Source organism: Ambystoma mexicanum, chromosome 1q (genome assembly GCF_040938575.1).
Source record: "Ambystoma mexicanum isolate Mex_15411 chromosome 1q, UKY_AmexF1_1, whole genome shotgun sequence".
NCBI classification, from domain to species: domain Eukaryota; kingdom Metazoa; phylum Chordata; class Amphibia; order Caudata; family Ambystomatidae; genus Ambystoma; species Ambystoma mexicanum.
In genome coordinates, this window is record NC_090922.1 from 72,307,300 (window position 1) to 72,322,746 (window position 15,447).

The 15,447-nt window shown below is 44.8% G+C and overlaps 1 protein-coding gene across 1 annotated transcript in view; it reads right to left on the reverse strand.

Annotated features, from left to right (window-relative positions):
• Positions 1-15,447, reverse strand: part of GAS8 (growth arrest specific 8) — a 207,762-nt gene that overhangs the window by 24,818 nt on the left and 167,497 nt on the right. Inside the window, exons 9-10 of the mRNA XM_069635552.1 lie at positions 14,420-14,629; positions 1,926-1,991 (exon numbers count right to left, since the gene is read on the reverse strand). Of these exons, the coding sequence (XP_069491653.1) occupies positions 1,926-1,991; positions 14,420-14,629 (276 nt within the window). The remainder of the gene's footprint in view (positions 1-1,925; positions 1,992-14,419; positions 14,630-15,447) is intronic.

Below are 15,447 nucleotides of genomic sequence, written 5' to 3' on the forward strand. Positions count from 1 at the left end.
TTCACAAGGTTCTACTGTGTCAATAGGGATTGCAGGGAGGAGTCCAGAGTCTGCCAGGCAGTGCTACGCAACCTGTTCGCTTGAGGAGAGTCTGTTCCAGGGGCAAGTGTTGATTACTTCTGTTGAGCCTTGCCACCTCCTGCGGTTGTGCAATATGTACTGCTGAGTATTTGTTATTCATGAGCATGTGAATCCATGCCAGACCCCATGCTGGAGAAGGTTTAAGTTACATATCTATAACTATTGTTCTCCATCATGGGTCTTGCATGGATTCACATGCAAACCCTCCCTCCAGCCCCTCTGCGGCTCTTCTTGGTCATGCTGCCACTTTACGTGCTTACCCAATCGGAAGGTGGCTGCCAGAGAGAGAACCGTCATTGAATGGGGGCATTTTGACACCTAGGACAGGGATTGGTCTAGGGGAGGAATACAGTTTTAAAGTGAATGTGAAATTCTTTTTTTTTTTTTTTACCAAGGATTCCCAACCTGATGACAGGGAATATCGATGAGCATGTGAATCCATGCCAGACCCATGCTGGAGAACAATAGTTACAGGTAAGTAACATAAACCTGGCATCTTAGATATCTATTGAAGAAATTGCAACAAGGTCAGAGAAGAGCACAGTTGCTAGTTTGTTACTGACAGAGACCGCTAGGGGGCATGGACAACATAGCGACTTAATGGTGCATGTCTGCTGATTCAACCCAAATAGATAAAAATATGCCTTGCTAAGGATGAATTCAAACTGTGCATTGAACCCTGAGAATCTGGAGAACATGTCTGTTGTTACCAGTTGGGAACTTAAGGAAACGTAGACTACGAGTCAGGGTGGTTCGGCAGCAGTTGCTGGAGCAAAGTCTGTCACCTGTTCCTGGTTCTCGAGCTTGGCGGGACTCTGTGGTTTGGAAGACCTCTAGCGATTAGCAGGCGGAGTATATAAACACGAGTGGCATTGGGCAATGGAGGTGCATGGGACACAGCCTGGAGAGAGTAGGTGCTCACATCCCCTGGGTTTTCCCCCACTCCGACTTTGCCATCTCTCGCCCTGTGGGAGTGACCAACATGACTACCTTAATATAATGGTGTGCAGTCGCTAATCTTAAGTCCAGTTGTTTTTTAATGTAAAGGATTACTTGGTCCAAATGAAACCAGAAAATAAATGTTACAGGAGAGGGTCTGGCTCCTGCTGGTGATGTGAGCAAATTAATCATAAGCTGGAGGTGTTTTATAGTTATTTATTGGGCAAGCGTGTAGGATATAGGTGATCTGAAGGGCACCCCCCCCCTTGTACCTTATCCTCTCACGAAAGCGAGTTTTGTGCTTCCTGGAACATGGGCACTTAGATGAATAGCGGTGCAGCAATTTTGCAGACATGCACCACATCCAGCAAAGCACATGGCCCAGCTAGAAGAGACATCTACACAAGAGAAGTATAGGGATTTGGCGATAAAACAAGACATACAAAGCATTGTACAGAAGATTAAGGCATTGCAATCCTCAATCACAGCGCTGAGAAAGTCTAGCACAGACTTGAGGTACTGAAAAATAATCAATTGTCCAGAGATGTGTTGGAAATAAAATTCGAATCTCTAATGAAATAACTGGACAAACCTGGATGTACCCTCCTTCCACCATTCCTCACTAGCCTTCGGTACCGTAATCTGAATAATTCAAATGGACCACCCATCCTATAAATGCCTGTGCAGGGTTCGGGTATGGATAAATCTTATTTTGAGAAAGCACTTGCCTTATTTAATCCTAAAGTGTGTTCTGGGCTGGAAATGGATAATATAGCCTTAAACCGGTCTAGTTTAAAATAAGTGGGAAATCAGCTGTAGCATGTACCAAGTCATGGGTAAAGTTTGCACTAGTAGACAAGTACACACAACAGGCACTCATCTTCACTGAGCAGAAATCACCTTACCTTGCACACCCGAGCCAGCTCATACTGCAGATCCTTGATGGCATTGTTCTTAGAATCTAGAACATCCTAGGAGAGAAAAACAAGCGTCACTGTTTGTCATTCGGTCCCATCGGGTTTTGGTGTGCACATGTGTATGCGTGATGGGATGCCTGGTGCAAACAGTTTGGTAACCTTAGAAATTACATGTCTGTTTCTCCCACACAGATCATAATTGAATGATTCAGAGATGGAATAATGGTTTAGCAGATGCATTACTGGGGTTGGTGTCCCACTTTCCAAACAACATTGATGACTGATCGTCGGCAAGCCACATTATGCCTATTTGCCTTTTCTAAAAGATGGGTGCATGGCGTGCACTTAGAAATTGGTCCAAGCAGCACTAAAGTGTCTGTGTTTGTCTGTGTTGTATATGTATTGGATTACTATTGTTTTATAATTCCATATGTATTTAAAGTCCATACAAACACATACCTGTTATGCTAATACATGAAATAGGATTAAGAATGTGTTGGATTAGGTAGCTTCAATATCACACAAAAATGTTTCAAGGTACATAGCCACCCACGGGCATACCTTCCCTATACTCTTAATCCATTATCAAACTTTGCTTGTGCTCTTTCCATCAACTCCAGGTGTTGGCATGCTTCCAAACATACAAAGTAAACATACACTGGTGGTAAAACTGAGCAGATGATTTAATGTGCCCAAATGCATCCAGTACGGCAGTAGCATTCATCTCCCTGGTCTTAAATTTAATTGGGAAAATAAAACAAAGTATCCAAATGTATTTCGAATGACCCACTGCACAGAGGACTGTCACATGTTCAAAGAAGCATAATAACATTGCTTATTCTCTGATGGAACGAGCATGAAGTATTTCAGGGCTTTGGAATTCCTCGAAAGTCATACTAGAAACTATTCAACTGGCGATAATTGTAATTGCAACTTTTTTCTCCAAAGCCGCTCCATGAATAACCAAGTACTGGTTAGGAGACCAGGAGCAAATAGTCTAGTCCATACAGAACCTTAGCGCTACTGGAACGTCCCAATTGTGTGAGCACTAGTTTGTGGAGGATAATGGAGCCAATGGTAGAAAACCTGGAAGAATGATATCCTCGCTTAGATGGATATCAGCTAGTACCTCCAGGATTCAAGACCATAACTTTATTGAAAAATAGAGATGTCATGGTACTTATTTCTCAATAGTATGATAACCCGCTTTGAGATACCACAATAATTACCATGGCCCACACATTTGCAGTTTCCTTTAAAAGGGAAACATTTTGATATGAAAAGTCTTAAAGAGTCACACAAGTTCAGTACCAATCAAAGAAGTAGAAGTTGTCTTTACATTCTTAAGTTAACGTTTTGTTGCTTTAAATAAGTGTAATTGTTTTTTCCATAACTAAATTGGGGCATCCCCTGACTTACACAAAAAGAGATTTTGAAACTGATACTAAAGTCCCTCTACTTGTAAATTGGAGTTGATTATTACTCTTTTTCCTAATGCATTGGCAAGTGATGGCACATTCATTTTACTATCTTCAATCCAAAAAGAATGACGAAAGTCCAGAAAATGGTAAGTCCATACCACCATTAATGAAGGACTGATGACCCAAACAAATCAATTATGAGAATCATAATAAAAGGTCAGGTGTATGTTTGGCCAAAGCCATCCTGCCCGCTTTGCCTGTTATCAGTACTAGAGGAAGCTGTTGCCTTACGCATACAACAATAAGACTTCAAGTTCATCTTCCAGGCACACAAAATGTGTATTTCAATAATAACAAAATTAGCTGCAAAAAAATGCCCAAGAGAGGGATACCACTTTTACAGCATACTTCAAGTTGCAAACACTAAGAAAACATATACATTTTAAAATGAAACAAACAGAAATGCATTTGATTAAGCACTATTTTTCTAAAAAAATAAATTACCTTTTTTTAACCTCAAGTGTGGAGGGCGAGGTATCTCGTCCTCTGCACTACGTTCCCAGTGCGGGGGACGAGATATCTCAAGTGGATGTCCCTCAGCGGCTTCCATTCCAGTGCTCAGATGTGACGTTGGTATAAATAGCAGGAAATGCGCCCATTGTCTAAGTTCTAGTTTTTACCCTTTTTGCACAGCCGACGTGAGGATACATAACCCACATGGGCGTTGAAATATATATATATTAACAAAATTCTCCCACAGTCAGAGGGTTAGGTTGGGAGGGCAATGAGGAATCTGTTGGAGGAACATCCACTAGAAAGAACATTAACAGGGGTAAGTAATTTGTTCTTCTAATAGATTGTGTCCTCCCACAGATGCCTCATCTTTGATATACTCCCATAGCAATTAGATAGAAGGAGGTGGGACTAGTGGATTGTGTTACTGGTTTATGTTGTGCAAAACAGCTTTGCCAAACTGAGCGTCCTGACCTGACAAGATATCCAGGCAGTAATGTTTTGAGAAAGTGTGTATCGAAGACCAAGTTGCACCATTACAGATGTCCTTCACCAGTACACCTCTTCGCAGAGCTGAAGTAGTTGCAACACCTCTGGTAGAATATGCCCTTACATTTTAGGGGCCATTTTCCCAGCAAAAGAATAACATTTTGAAGTGCACAGAATGATCCACCGTGACAAGGTCTGTTTAGTCACTGCTTGACCCAGTGAGTCCGGTGTAACCAACAAAGAGATGATCGTCTTGCCTGACATTTGCCATTCTGGCAATATAAAAGCTTTAAGCACATTTTGGATCCATACTATGTAACCTCACCATCTTTGGAAGGATGAGCCGGTGGATAAAATGTCGGCAAGGTAAGCTTTTGTCAGGTAACATTCTGACATCACCTTGGGACGGAAAGAGGGGCGAGCCCTCAAGACTACCATCTTCTTGAAGAACTGAGTGAAAGGAGGTTCACGTGAAAGAGCCTGTAGCTCAATCACTCTGCGAACAGAAGTGATGGCCAACAGGAAAATTGTCTTGAATGTCAATAATCTAAGTGGACAGGAATAGAGAGGCTCAAATGAGGCTCCCATTAAAAATGTCAATACCAAGTTCAGATCCCAAGTAGGGACTATAAAAGGGATTGATGGAAAAATATTTGTCAACCCCTTGAATAACTCTATGATGATGAGTATCTTCGAATAAGAGCCTCGCTCAGGTGTGCATTTCAAGATGGATGACAGCACTGGGTAGCACTTGGCGGTAGCCACCTGCAGCCCCTGATGGGCCAAGTGTAGCAGAAAAGAAAGCACTGTAAGAGTATCACAAGTAAAGGAACAATATCTTTAGCTCTACAACAGCTGCAAAACGTATTCTATGGCAGCAGTATAGTGCTTTTGTTGCTGGTATTTTAGCCAAAAGCAAAACCTCCATAACGTCTTTCGGGAGGTCCCAATCTTTATATCTTAACCTCTCAGAAACTAGAGTGAAGGTTCAGATATCTGATTTCTGGGTGAAGAAGATCTGCTCTCCGGGGAAAGTGGAATGGAGGGCAGGTGGACATGTCCAGAAGTTCCAGATACCACGTCCTCCTGGCCTATTCTGGAGCAATCGGGATCATGGACTTCCCGTACTCCCTCAACCTCCTGATGACATGAGGAATGACGGGGGGTGGAGGAAAGTCCCAGTCCACCACAAACGTGTCCCCCAGAGCTCCTCTCTGAAGAAACTTCCAGGGGCAGAACAGGTTACGTTTCCTGTTGTTACTGGACATGAACAGATCTACTTGAGGGGTTCCCCAAAGGGTGAAGATCCCCAGAAGGACATCCTGAGCTAACTCCCACTTGTGGGAGATTATGCTCTACCTGCTCAGAGTGTCCACCATTATGCTCTCTTCTCCAGCTAGGCGATCAACCATTAGCGAAATTCAGTTTTGCAGTGTCTAAAACCAGAGCTGCATTGCCTCCCTGCACAGTGGTAGTGACCATGCACCTCCTGTTTTGTTGAGGTAATACATGGCCACTGTGTTGTCGGTCATTATCAGGATGTTCTTCACCTGTAAGGACAGCAAAAAGGCCACCAGCGTCAGTCTGATTGTTCTCAGCTCTAAAAGGTTTATGTGTAGTCAGGATTATGATGGGGACCAAAGACTGCTGATATCATTCATGTGTGCTCCCCAGCCTGTGAGGGAAAAATCTGACTACTGTGATCTCCGGCCAGCGTTGCCAAAAAGGTTCCACCACCATCACAATCTCTTTGCAGGCCCACCACAGGAGATCCAGCGTGCCCGTGCTTGGGACCTGATGAAGGTGCGTTATCTGCCCGAGAATTGTGACCATTAGGATCTGAGGGCCCACTGGAGGGACATCATCCTTAGATGAGCCTCTGGCACCAAGAAAATGCAGGATGCCATGAGGTCCAGTAATCTCAAAAAAATCAAAGGACGGCAGATGTTGGGCGTTTTTAAATCTTTCCACCATCTGCAAGATATTTGTGCCCACAACTCGGGAAGCGAAGGAAGAATCCAGGACTGCTCCAATGAATTGCAACCTTTGGAAAGGTGTCACCTGGGACTTCTTGAGAGAGTGGCAGGTGCTGCTGAGATGTTCCAGAGCCTGAACTGAAAACTAGCTCTGATCAGCCAATCGCCTAGGTAGGGGGAAGATGTGGAAATCTCTGTCCAAATGACAGGTAGAAACGAAAAGAACGTCATCTCCAACTCTGTGAAGACTGTTGTTGCTGTTAAGGTTAACAGATGGCTGCACTCAATTATTTTGCAGGTGCCTTAGAAGCTTGCAGCTTCTCTAGGCTTTCGTCAGCCTTTGCCCCATAGAAGGGCATGTCCAAAAGTCTCGATTGGACATCAGGAGCAAATCCCGATTTGCACAGCCATGCAAACCTTCTTTTGACTGCACTCGCTGCCATAGAGCAACTAACACAGTCGGAAGCATGGACGTATCCAGTCCTGATTGGAGAGACTGACTTGCAGCATCCTTACCATCCCGAATGATGTTCATAAAGCCGTTTCTCATTTCCCCTCAGGAATATTCTCAGCCGCATGGGAGACAACATCCCACAAAGTGTTGGCGTATTTGGCTTATGCGCAAGACGCATTAATGGCCTTAAGCGCTATACTCCCAGTGGAGAACAATCTTTTCCCTAGCACATCATATTTTTGATCATCCCTATCGGGTGGGATGGTTGGATAGGCACCTGCTTTGGATATAGAAGTTGCTGCTTGTACCACCAAGCTTGCATGGGTGGAGAGAAAATCAGGATCAATTGCTGATGGCTTATATTTTCTTACCAACCCCTTGTTGACAGCAGGAGTGGTATCCAGCTTCTGCCAATTCTCCAAGATAATGTTCTTCAGTGCAGAGTGGAAAGGCAGAACAGGTTCTTTGGGGGTCCCTTGTCCAGGATATCTGTGAGATCACCCTGTACTATATCTTTTGCAGGCTGTCCCCAACCCAAATATTCAGTGACCTTATTCATCACTGACCTGTATACCGCACTTAGATGAACAGCTAAGTCTGGTGTGGCAAATTCTACTTCTGGAGAAGTGTCCAACCCACTGGCTTCCTTAAGACAAGTAGCCAAGTCCTCAATTCTAGATTCCTCTGAAATGGATTCTTCTAGGACATTCAGCGTGCAAAAACACCCAAACCCCAAAGAGTAAAACGCCTTTTTCTTCTTCCTCCTCCTCATAAATCGCCCCAAGAGATTTGAAAAAGTCTTTTTTGAACAAGGGTTTAAAGCCCAAAGAAGGGTGGGTCGGAAGATGACACCGATAGCTTAGACGTCTAAGGACCTTGACGTTGTGTCCTTCGATAGTGAAGAAGTGGAAGCCTTTGGCTGCAATGCTTCTCATATGGTGGACACCATCGATGCCACTCGAGTAGGCATCTCAGGCTTCTGTCCTGGGCATTTGAGTCCGCAAATCAGGGCCTTCGACGACTCCCTGCTGGCTTTAAGGCGCAGTGGGGTCAGTAGACTTTTTTGGCTCTTTGAGGGACCAGGAGGGGCATCCTTTGAAAAATTGTCCATGATTTTTAGACAGTACTCTTTCCAGTCTGCTGCTGAGGCAGACTTGTCAGGGAAACATACTTTTCTCCTGTTGGTTGAGGAATCCAATGACGAAGAACAATGGTGCCTTTTCTTAGATTTTCTTTGAGAAGACCAAGATGAAGAGTGACGCAAATTGCTCCTTGACCACGGCCACTTTGAATGCTTGGGGATTTCTTAGATCTCCTAGGAGATCTGCTCCCTGTCCACTACCAGAACACTACTTGGGTCCTTTCTGCACCCCAGCACCTGCACTTTCAAGATGATGCCACCTCATTTTCCAATGACATCTGGACTGCCTTGACATTCACACCTCTTGTACTATGGGTTAGTTCCTCCTTACTGACCTCCCCCACCCTCTTTGTCTTCACTTTCCTTCTCAACTTGTTCTGCCATGTTAATGCTCTCAAAGGCATTGTGTTCCTGCACCCACCACTAACATCAGAATCCAAATGTACTTTTCAAAATTAGCTGTGCTTGTGCATTCTATTGAAAGTCAAACTTAGCTGTGCTTGTACATTCTATTGAAAGTCAAACTTAGCTGTGCCTGTGCATTCTATTGAAAGTCAAACTTAGCTGTGCATGTGCATTCTATTGAAAATCAAACTTAGCTGTGCATGTGCATTCTACTGAAAGTCAAACTTAGCTGTGCCTGTGCATTCTATTGAAAGTAAACTTAGCTGTGCTTGTGCATTCTATTGAAAGTCAAATTTAGCTGCACCCGTGCTTTCTATTGAAAGTAAAACTTAGCTGTGCTTGTGCATTCTTTGCTTTGGGTTTAATCTAGCAGTGTTCTTGTGTTGACTTGTGGTGCCCTTTTTGTTTGAATTACATGCTTCTCTGTAACCTGCTGACCCAGTGACTGTTCCATACCGCTGTGTCTGTTCTACTCTTCCTGCCCTCTCTACACACCCATGGTGTTTTCTATTCCTCCTGTCTTCTCCAACTGCTTCTCCAACAACCATCCTTCCCTTCTCACCAAGTCTCTTAGAAAGAAGTTTAAAAAGGATCTTTTTTTCCTTTTTTTTTCTTTTTTTTTCTTCTTCTCACTATTATACTTTTTGGGGGATTTGGTTTGGTGTCTGTGTGTTGTGGGTGTTTGTGTGTATGTTCTATGTTAACTGTTTTTATTGACTGTTGTATTTTGCTCTTTTATTGTTTACAAAAATGAAAATGTTCTTAGTATGTCGGAGGTATCATTTGATTATGCTGTTTGTTTATTGATATGTTCTTTAATTGAATAATGTTGATTTGTGTTCTCTGGTTCAGTATTCCTTTCTGTATTTGATTCTTCTGTGATTTAATTTAATGACATACTAATAAAGAGATTAAAAAAAAAAAGATATTTTGGCCGACAACCCTGGTCTCACCATCGCTGATACCTATTCCAGCGCTTCTGCCAGACAGACCCTCAACGACAATATCTTTGTCGTTGCTTCGTCAGATCTATGGACTTTTCATATGATCTCTGTGCTTTCTCCTCTCTCCTCCTCTCCCATTAATGGTGGCACCCGTTGGGAAACCCTTATGGCCCCCTTAGAATCTAAGGTCATCCTTAATGTCTACCTAAATGGCACCATCATTGTCCAAGGCCCTCAGGCCAATCTCCTCCTCTTTGATAGACATTTCCCTCGCCTCATCAATTATTTTCATCTCCTGCTGTAGCCTCCCCCTCCCCCCGCCTTGGCTACCTTGCCCTCTCCTTCTTAATCTCCTGCCCCACCTCGGGCTCCTTCCTCACCTCCGCAGGGCATACCTCTGACCTGTACCCCTTCCTGGAAGGTCTTTAAGGATGGAGACCTTCTCCATCTTGCCACTCTTAACTCTTGCTCTGCTGTCAAACACTTCCCAGACATCTGCCACGTCCTGGAAGAACTTGATTCCAATGTCCTCGGTCTTCACGAGATACAGTTCACAGCCAGTTCTGTCATGAGCTTTGACACTCTCCTCCCTTATGGCTACAAGATCCTCTCCGCACCCAGGTCAGTGGATTCCTGCCTCTATCATTTCCATGCAGACTTACTCCTCCATTGAATGTATTGTCTGCAGGTGTTCTCTCTCTCCTAGCCACTCTCTTACCATGGATACTCTCTAACGGCTCCCTGGTCAGATCACCTAATATTTCTCAGTGGGTGGACCTCTCCTCCTCCCTCCTGGCCTCTACCACTCAACTGCTCCTTATTGGTGACATCAGTATCCATCTAGACTCTCCCTGTCCCCCCTCTGGATTCTTCTGTGACCTCTGTAATTCACTCTCCCTTTCCATCTTCCCCTCTGGCCTGACTCACTCTGCAAGGCATGCTCTTGATGTCTTGATCGTCTCTAACCTCCCCTCTCCATCCCGCTGACCACTCCTCTCTCCTGGAGCAATCACTCCCTCCTCTCGTCCCATCTCTCCCTTTCTACCTCCCAGGCCAAGCCACCTCCAACACTGCCACCTACCGTCTCGGACATCGAGCCCATGAAGCGTGCGTCAGTTGAGGCTTTTGCTGCCACCTTCTCCCTCCCCCAACCCCCACCACTGGCTGACTCAAATCCTGACACAGCCCTATCTATGCTCTACTCTTCCATTTCTGATACTCTTGATGCCCTTGCTCCTGTCATGAGGATCCCTTTGAAGCCCAAGGCCAAGTGCAATTCTTGGTATGACTGACGTAGCTACACTTAAACGCAAGTGTAGGGTAGCTGAGAGGAAATGGAGGGCTTCATGTTCATCCTCTGGTAAACTGGCATGTCGCCTGCTCCAAAGCCATTACCAACTCTCTGTCCACACTACGAAGAGAGCCCACATCCAAGCCTGAGTCTCTGCTTCATCTAACAACTCGGCCAAACTCTTTAAAATCTGCAAGGAGCTGGCCAATCCTGCTGCAGTCTCTACCTCTCCTGTCGCCTCCCAAGCCCTTTGCACAGCCCTTGCCTCTCACTTTATCTCAAAAACCCAGGACATCCTGTCCACTCTCTCGCCGCATCCCCCTCTCATCCCCTCTCCTTCTGTAAACTCTAGCCCTCCTACAGCCACCCCCTCCCACTTTCTTGTCCTTTCCTCTTCTCTCCCCCAACGAGGTCTCAAGACAAGTCCGATCTATGAAAGTCTCATCAAAACAGGTTCCTACCTGCTCTTTAAAAACCATCAAGGATCACATTGACACCCTGGCTTCTGCCGTGGCTGATATCTGCAACTACTCCTTTGCCTCAGGAGCCTTCCCCTCCCATCTGAAGCACTCTGTTGTGCACCCTCTTCTCAAAAACCCCACAGCTGACCCTTCTTGCCCGGCTAACTACCGCCCAATTTCCATCGCTCCTTTTCTGGGCAAACTACTGGAAAAGCTGGTCATCTCGCAACTTAACCTTCACTCCGATTCGGTTGGTTGTCTCCATGACCATCAGTCTGGCTTTAGAGTGGCCAAAAGCACGAAACTGCTCTCCTGAACATCTGTGAAGATCTGCTCTCCAACCTTGACTCTAACATCCCCTCTGTCCTCGTCCTTCTTGATCTCCCCTCTGACTTTGACACCGTCAACCATACCATCCTGCTGAACCGTCTCTGTGACAACATGGTTATCACTGATCAGGCTCTGGCCTCGCTGAACTCTTTCCTCTCTATCGACCCTCCCAGGTGCAACTTGTGTCCTTCTTTCATCTATCTCCCTTTCTACCTGTAGTGTTCCCCAGGAGTCTAACATCCCCTCCTGGCTTTTTAACCAATACCTGGCAACACTTGCCCACAGCATTGCCATTTTCTTCTCCAATTTCCAGTGCTATGTGGATTTATTTATTTATTTATTTATTCAGATTTGTAGAGCGCACATCAGCCCGTGGGCATCTTATGACACTCACCTCCTTTTCAGGCTTCCCTCGGCCATCTCTTCTTCTCTCATCTCCGACTGCCTATGTGCCATTCCGGATTGGTGTGCCGCCAATGATCTCTGCCTGAATGCCAGCAAGACGGAGATCTTTCTCATTGGCACACCTTCACCCTCTTTTGCCATCACTCTTTGGCCAGCCTCCGTCGGTCCTCCTCCTACCCCTATCTGCGAGGCTAAGAACCTCTAGGTCATCTTTGAATCCACGCTTTCCATCCCGCCAACATCTCTGATGTCTCAAAAAAATCAAACTTCCTACTGCACCTCCTCAGAGGTATTCTGCCAATCCTCCCCTTCCTCCAGAACCTCACTGGGCCTCATTACAAGTTTGCGGGTCCGGAAACAACGGTACCGGCTCACAGACCATGTCGGATGCACCAGCATTATTCACGAATGGTGCTGGTGCATCCAACCTCCCCGATCCCATTGAGTCCAAAAGGACTCAATGGGAATTGGGGGTAATATTTTCCGGCGCCTGGGAATGGGCAATTACCGGGTCCCCCCAGCTGTAATGCTCCTGTAATTGCCCATTCCCGGGCCCTGGAAAATGTTAAACTCCGGCGGCAGCCGTGCCGGTATTGACCGGCACGACTACTGCCAAAGTTGTAATGAGGCCCATTGTCTCTCGAGCCCTGGTTTTCTCTAGGTTGGACTATTGCAACAGCCTCTTTCTAAATCTACCTGCTTCTAATCTCTGCCGTTTGCAATTTATCCAGGACCAGACTGCGAGACTTGTCCTTGGCCTCAAGCCCTGGGATCGTATCTCTCCAGCCCTTAAATCTCTCCATTGGCTCCCTGTGGCTGCAAGGAATAAACTCCTAACAAGCAAACAATAAATAAATAAATAAAGTTCTATCTGTATCTGGAGGATTGGTTATCAAAAGACACTGTCAAGGCAAGACTCATCAAAATGTTCAGACATGGCCATTGGAATAATTCTCCATCAACTTGAGGAAATCCTCACTCATTCCAGGTCAAACAGTACAGTTTAAAAGAGCAGACTTCAATGTGACCATTCCGAGAGTAAGACCATCGGATGAAAGAGTTACAGCTTTGATGGTCTGGCAAAACAGTTCTTATAGATGGGAATCTGCACAGTGCAAGAACTTCTGTGTGAAACATGTCTTGGTAGTCTATCCAGGAGAGCCTTGATCTATGAAAGATCCAATGCAAGAGGCAGATTACTTACCTGTTACGGCGGTTCTTAAGCAATGGTATCTTTCAGAGATTCCCATCTAAGTCACCCAGCCCAGCCCTAGCAAAGCCAACATATGAATTGAATAATTGAAGAGGTCCGTCAAGGCGAGGCTTAAAGCCACTAGTTCCCACATAAAAAGGCCCAAAGGGCTGAATAGTCATGTAAAATACTCTTTTTAAAAAAAAATTGCAGTGTATTCCTAGCTTGAGAGTGGGCAACATTCAAAAGCAAGCGTAAATCCATGATAACAACAATGATGGTGGTGTGCCATGATTACAGCTAAGTAACCAAATATTCCATTGTACCAGTCGTTCAGTTTGAGAGCAATGGATAAAACAAGCAACAGAAATCCAAAGCATGACTGTACTACAGGAGAATGTCACAACCTGAAAAGCCAATTGAATAACGCTGTACCTGTTGGCTTACTATCAAAAACAGACAGCTCTCGCTTACAAAAGCCTTTGGAAAGAAAATATAATTTGTTTGACTAAAATCATATAGTGCATTCTACAAGCAGCAAGGCTTGCATATCACCACATTGTAGCTATATTGCACTTCTATAGGGATTTAGGGATTAGAACATTACTGCCTCCGTGTAGGCCCCAGCACACGTATAGATATAATTTAGGATTGGAAATCTTTATGCCTCTGAGCTCCTTCGTCCAAAGATTGGGTACAATGTGGTCTAGTATTTTGAGGATGCTACATTCATTGGCATGCTTCAACATCCTTAGTGGACTGATCACTCTTTCTGGGCCCAACTGCAAGGTAAACACAGGATGGCAGTCATGGGCTGAGAATGATGCTGCAGGATCATGGCCCTGGTTTAAAGAACCATAAATTGTGTGTTTTATCCGATTAACTCTGGGGGATATTTTGATTGTGAGAATCTACGGATGATGTTATGCATATGGCTATAGACAAGACTGCAGCCCGCTTTCAATCTAAATTGATTATATCTTGTACATGACAGCTTTGCAAGTACAGTCTACATGCAACTCCTTTGGCCAATGACGGTCTACAGTCCAGTCCCAGCCACCTACATGTGGGTCCTCTGTGAGCCTGCTATATAGCTCCTCTTTTGCAGCAACATAAACAGCTTTTCTGATAGAGCAAGTAGTATGCAGAGGCTGTGAGACAGTAGATCTGCATTAGTGTCGGTCTGCCTTCTAGCTGTGGGTATGCCCACTATGTACTGATCCAGCATGCATCTGACTGCTTTGTCATAGGAATGTGACTGCATCCCCTCTGTATTTGCATCATGTTTACAGCTGTAGTCTCCATATAGCTCCAATGTATGGCTCTAGTCTGCATATGGTGGATCCATGACTACAAGCTTTACGTTTCTCTGCTGCTTTTATAAAGAAGTCCAAGTACGGCTATTCCAGCATGCTATTTAAGATTATTCTATGCATATATTGATCTAGCATTCACAGTACCTCGAGCTTGCGTGTGACGATGCTGAGTGCGTTGGGATCCAAGTTGGACGCAGACAGGACTTCATTGAGCTGTGCCTCCTTCTTTTCCAGTGTGTCCGAGAGAGCCAGCAGCTTACGCTCAAGGAGAAGATTTTTGAAGCCAGTCTTTTGCTGCACATCCTGGATCGCTTTAGTAAATTTCTTGTACAATTCGTCCCTCTCAGATTGCACCTGATCATGAGAATGACATTAAAGAGAAATATAACTTCTGGAGACAAGGCACTCATCAATAGCCAGGCAGCTCCATAAAGAACCCTCATTTGATTCTACAAATATAAAGTGCATCACAACACAGGGATGTGAACGCGCTGCACAAAGAACACATCACCTTAAGTGCCTTCTACTAGCTCCTGCACTGCCAATTTCTCAATCGCTCTCACACACACACACACACACACACACGTGAGCTTCTGCACACCATGGGCTGTCATTTCCTGATTATAGTTGTCAGTTATAAGCCGCAGCTCACTAAAGTAAGCATGCTGTGTAAATGTAATTCAAGTTTCTCCAACTCTTTTTCAATACCATACTCTCCAGCAGTCTCTAGTTTGAGTGTTGTGTGCTCAAGTGAGTGGGGAACTGGGACACCAATATGGTGCCAAGATAATAGGAAAACACAGAATGCAAACGTTGTTTCCTCCTCTAGTTCCTGTGTCAGTCCACCCAGTCAGTGGGGATGAGGACCCTGTGGTCCAAGTACTATTTTCAGATAAACGAATTACTGTAGCACTTCGCTAGCATCATTACTTCTATCCCTTCCAGGGTGATCGTGCCTACACCCTTCAACTGGTATGAATAATAAAACCAAAAAAATGGCAGCTCATGGTTCGCAGATGTCCTTTTGTGTGTACATATGTATGTTCAAACACAGCCACATGCATACATATAGAAACATATCTATGAAACAAAGATGAATGTATAGATTCACAATTGCAAGCATTAAATACCTAACTTCCAAATGCATGAGCTTGGATAACAAAGATCTATTG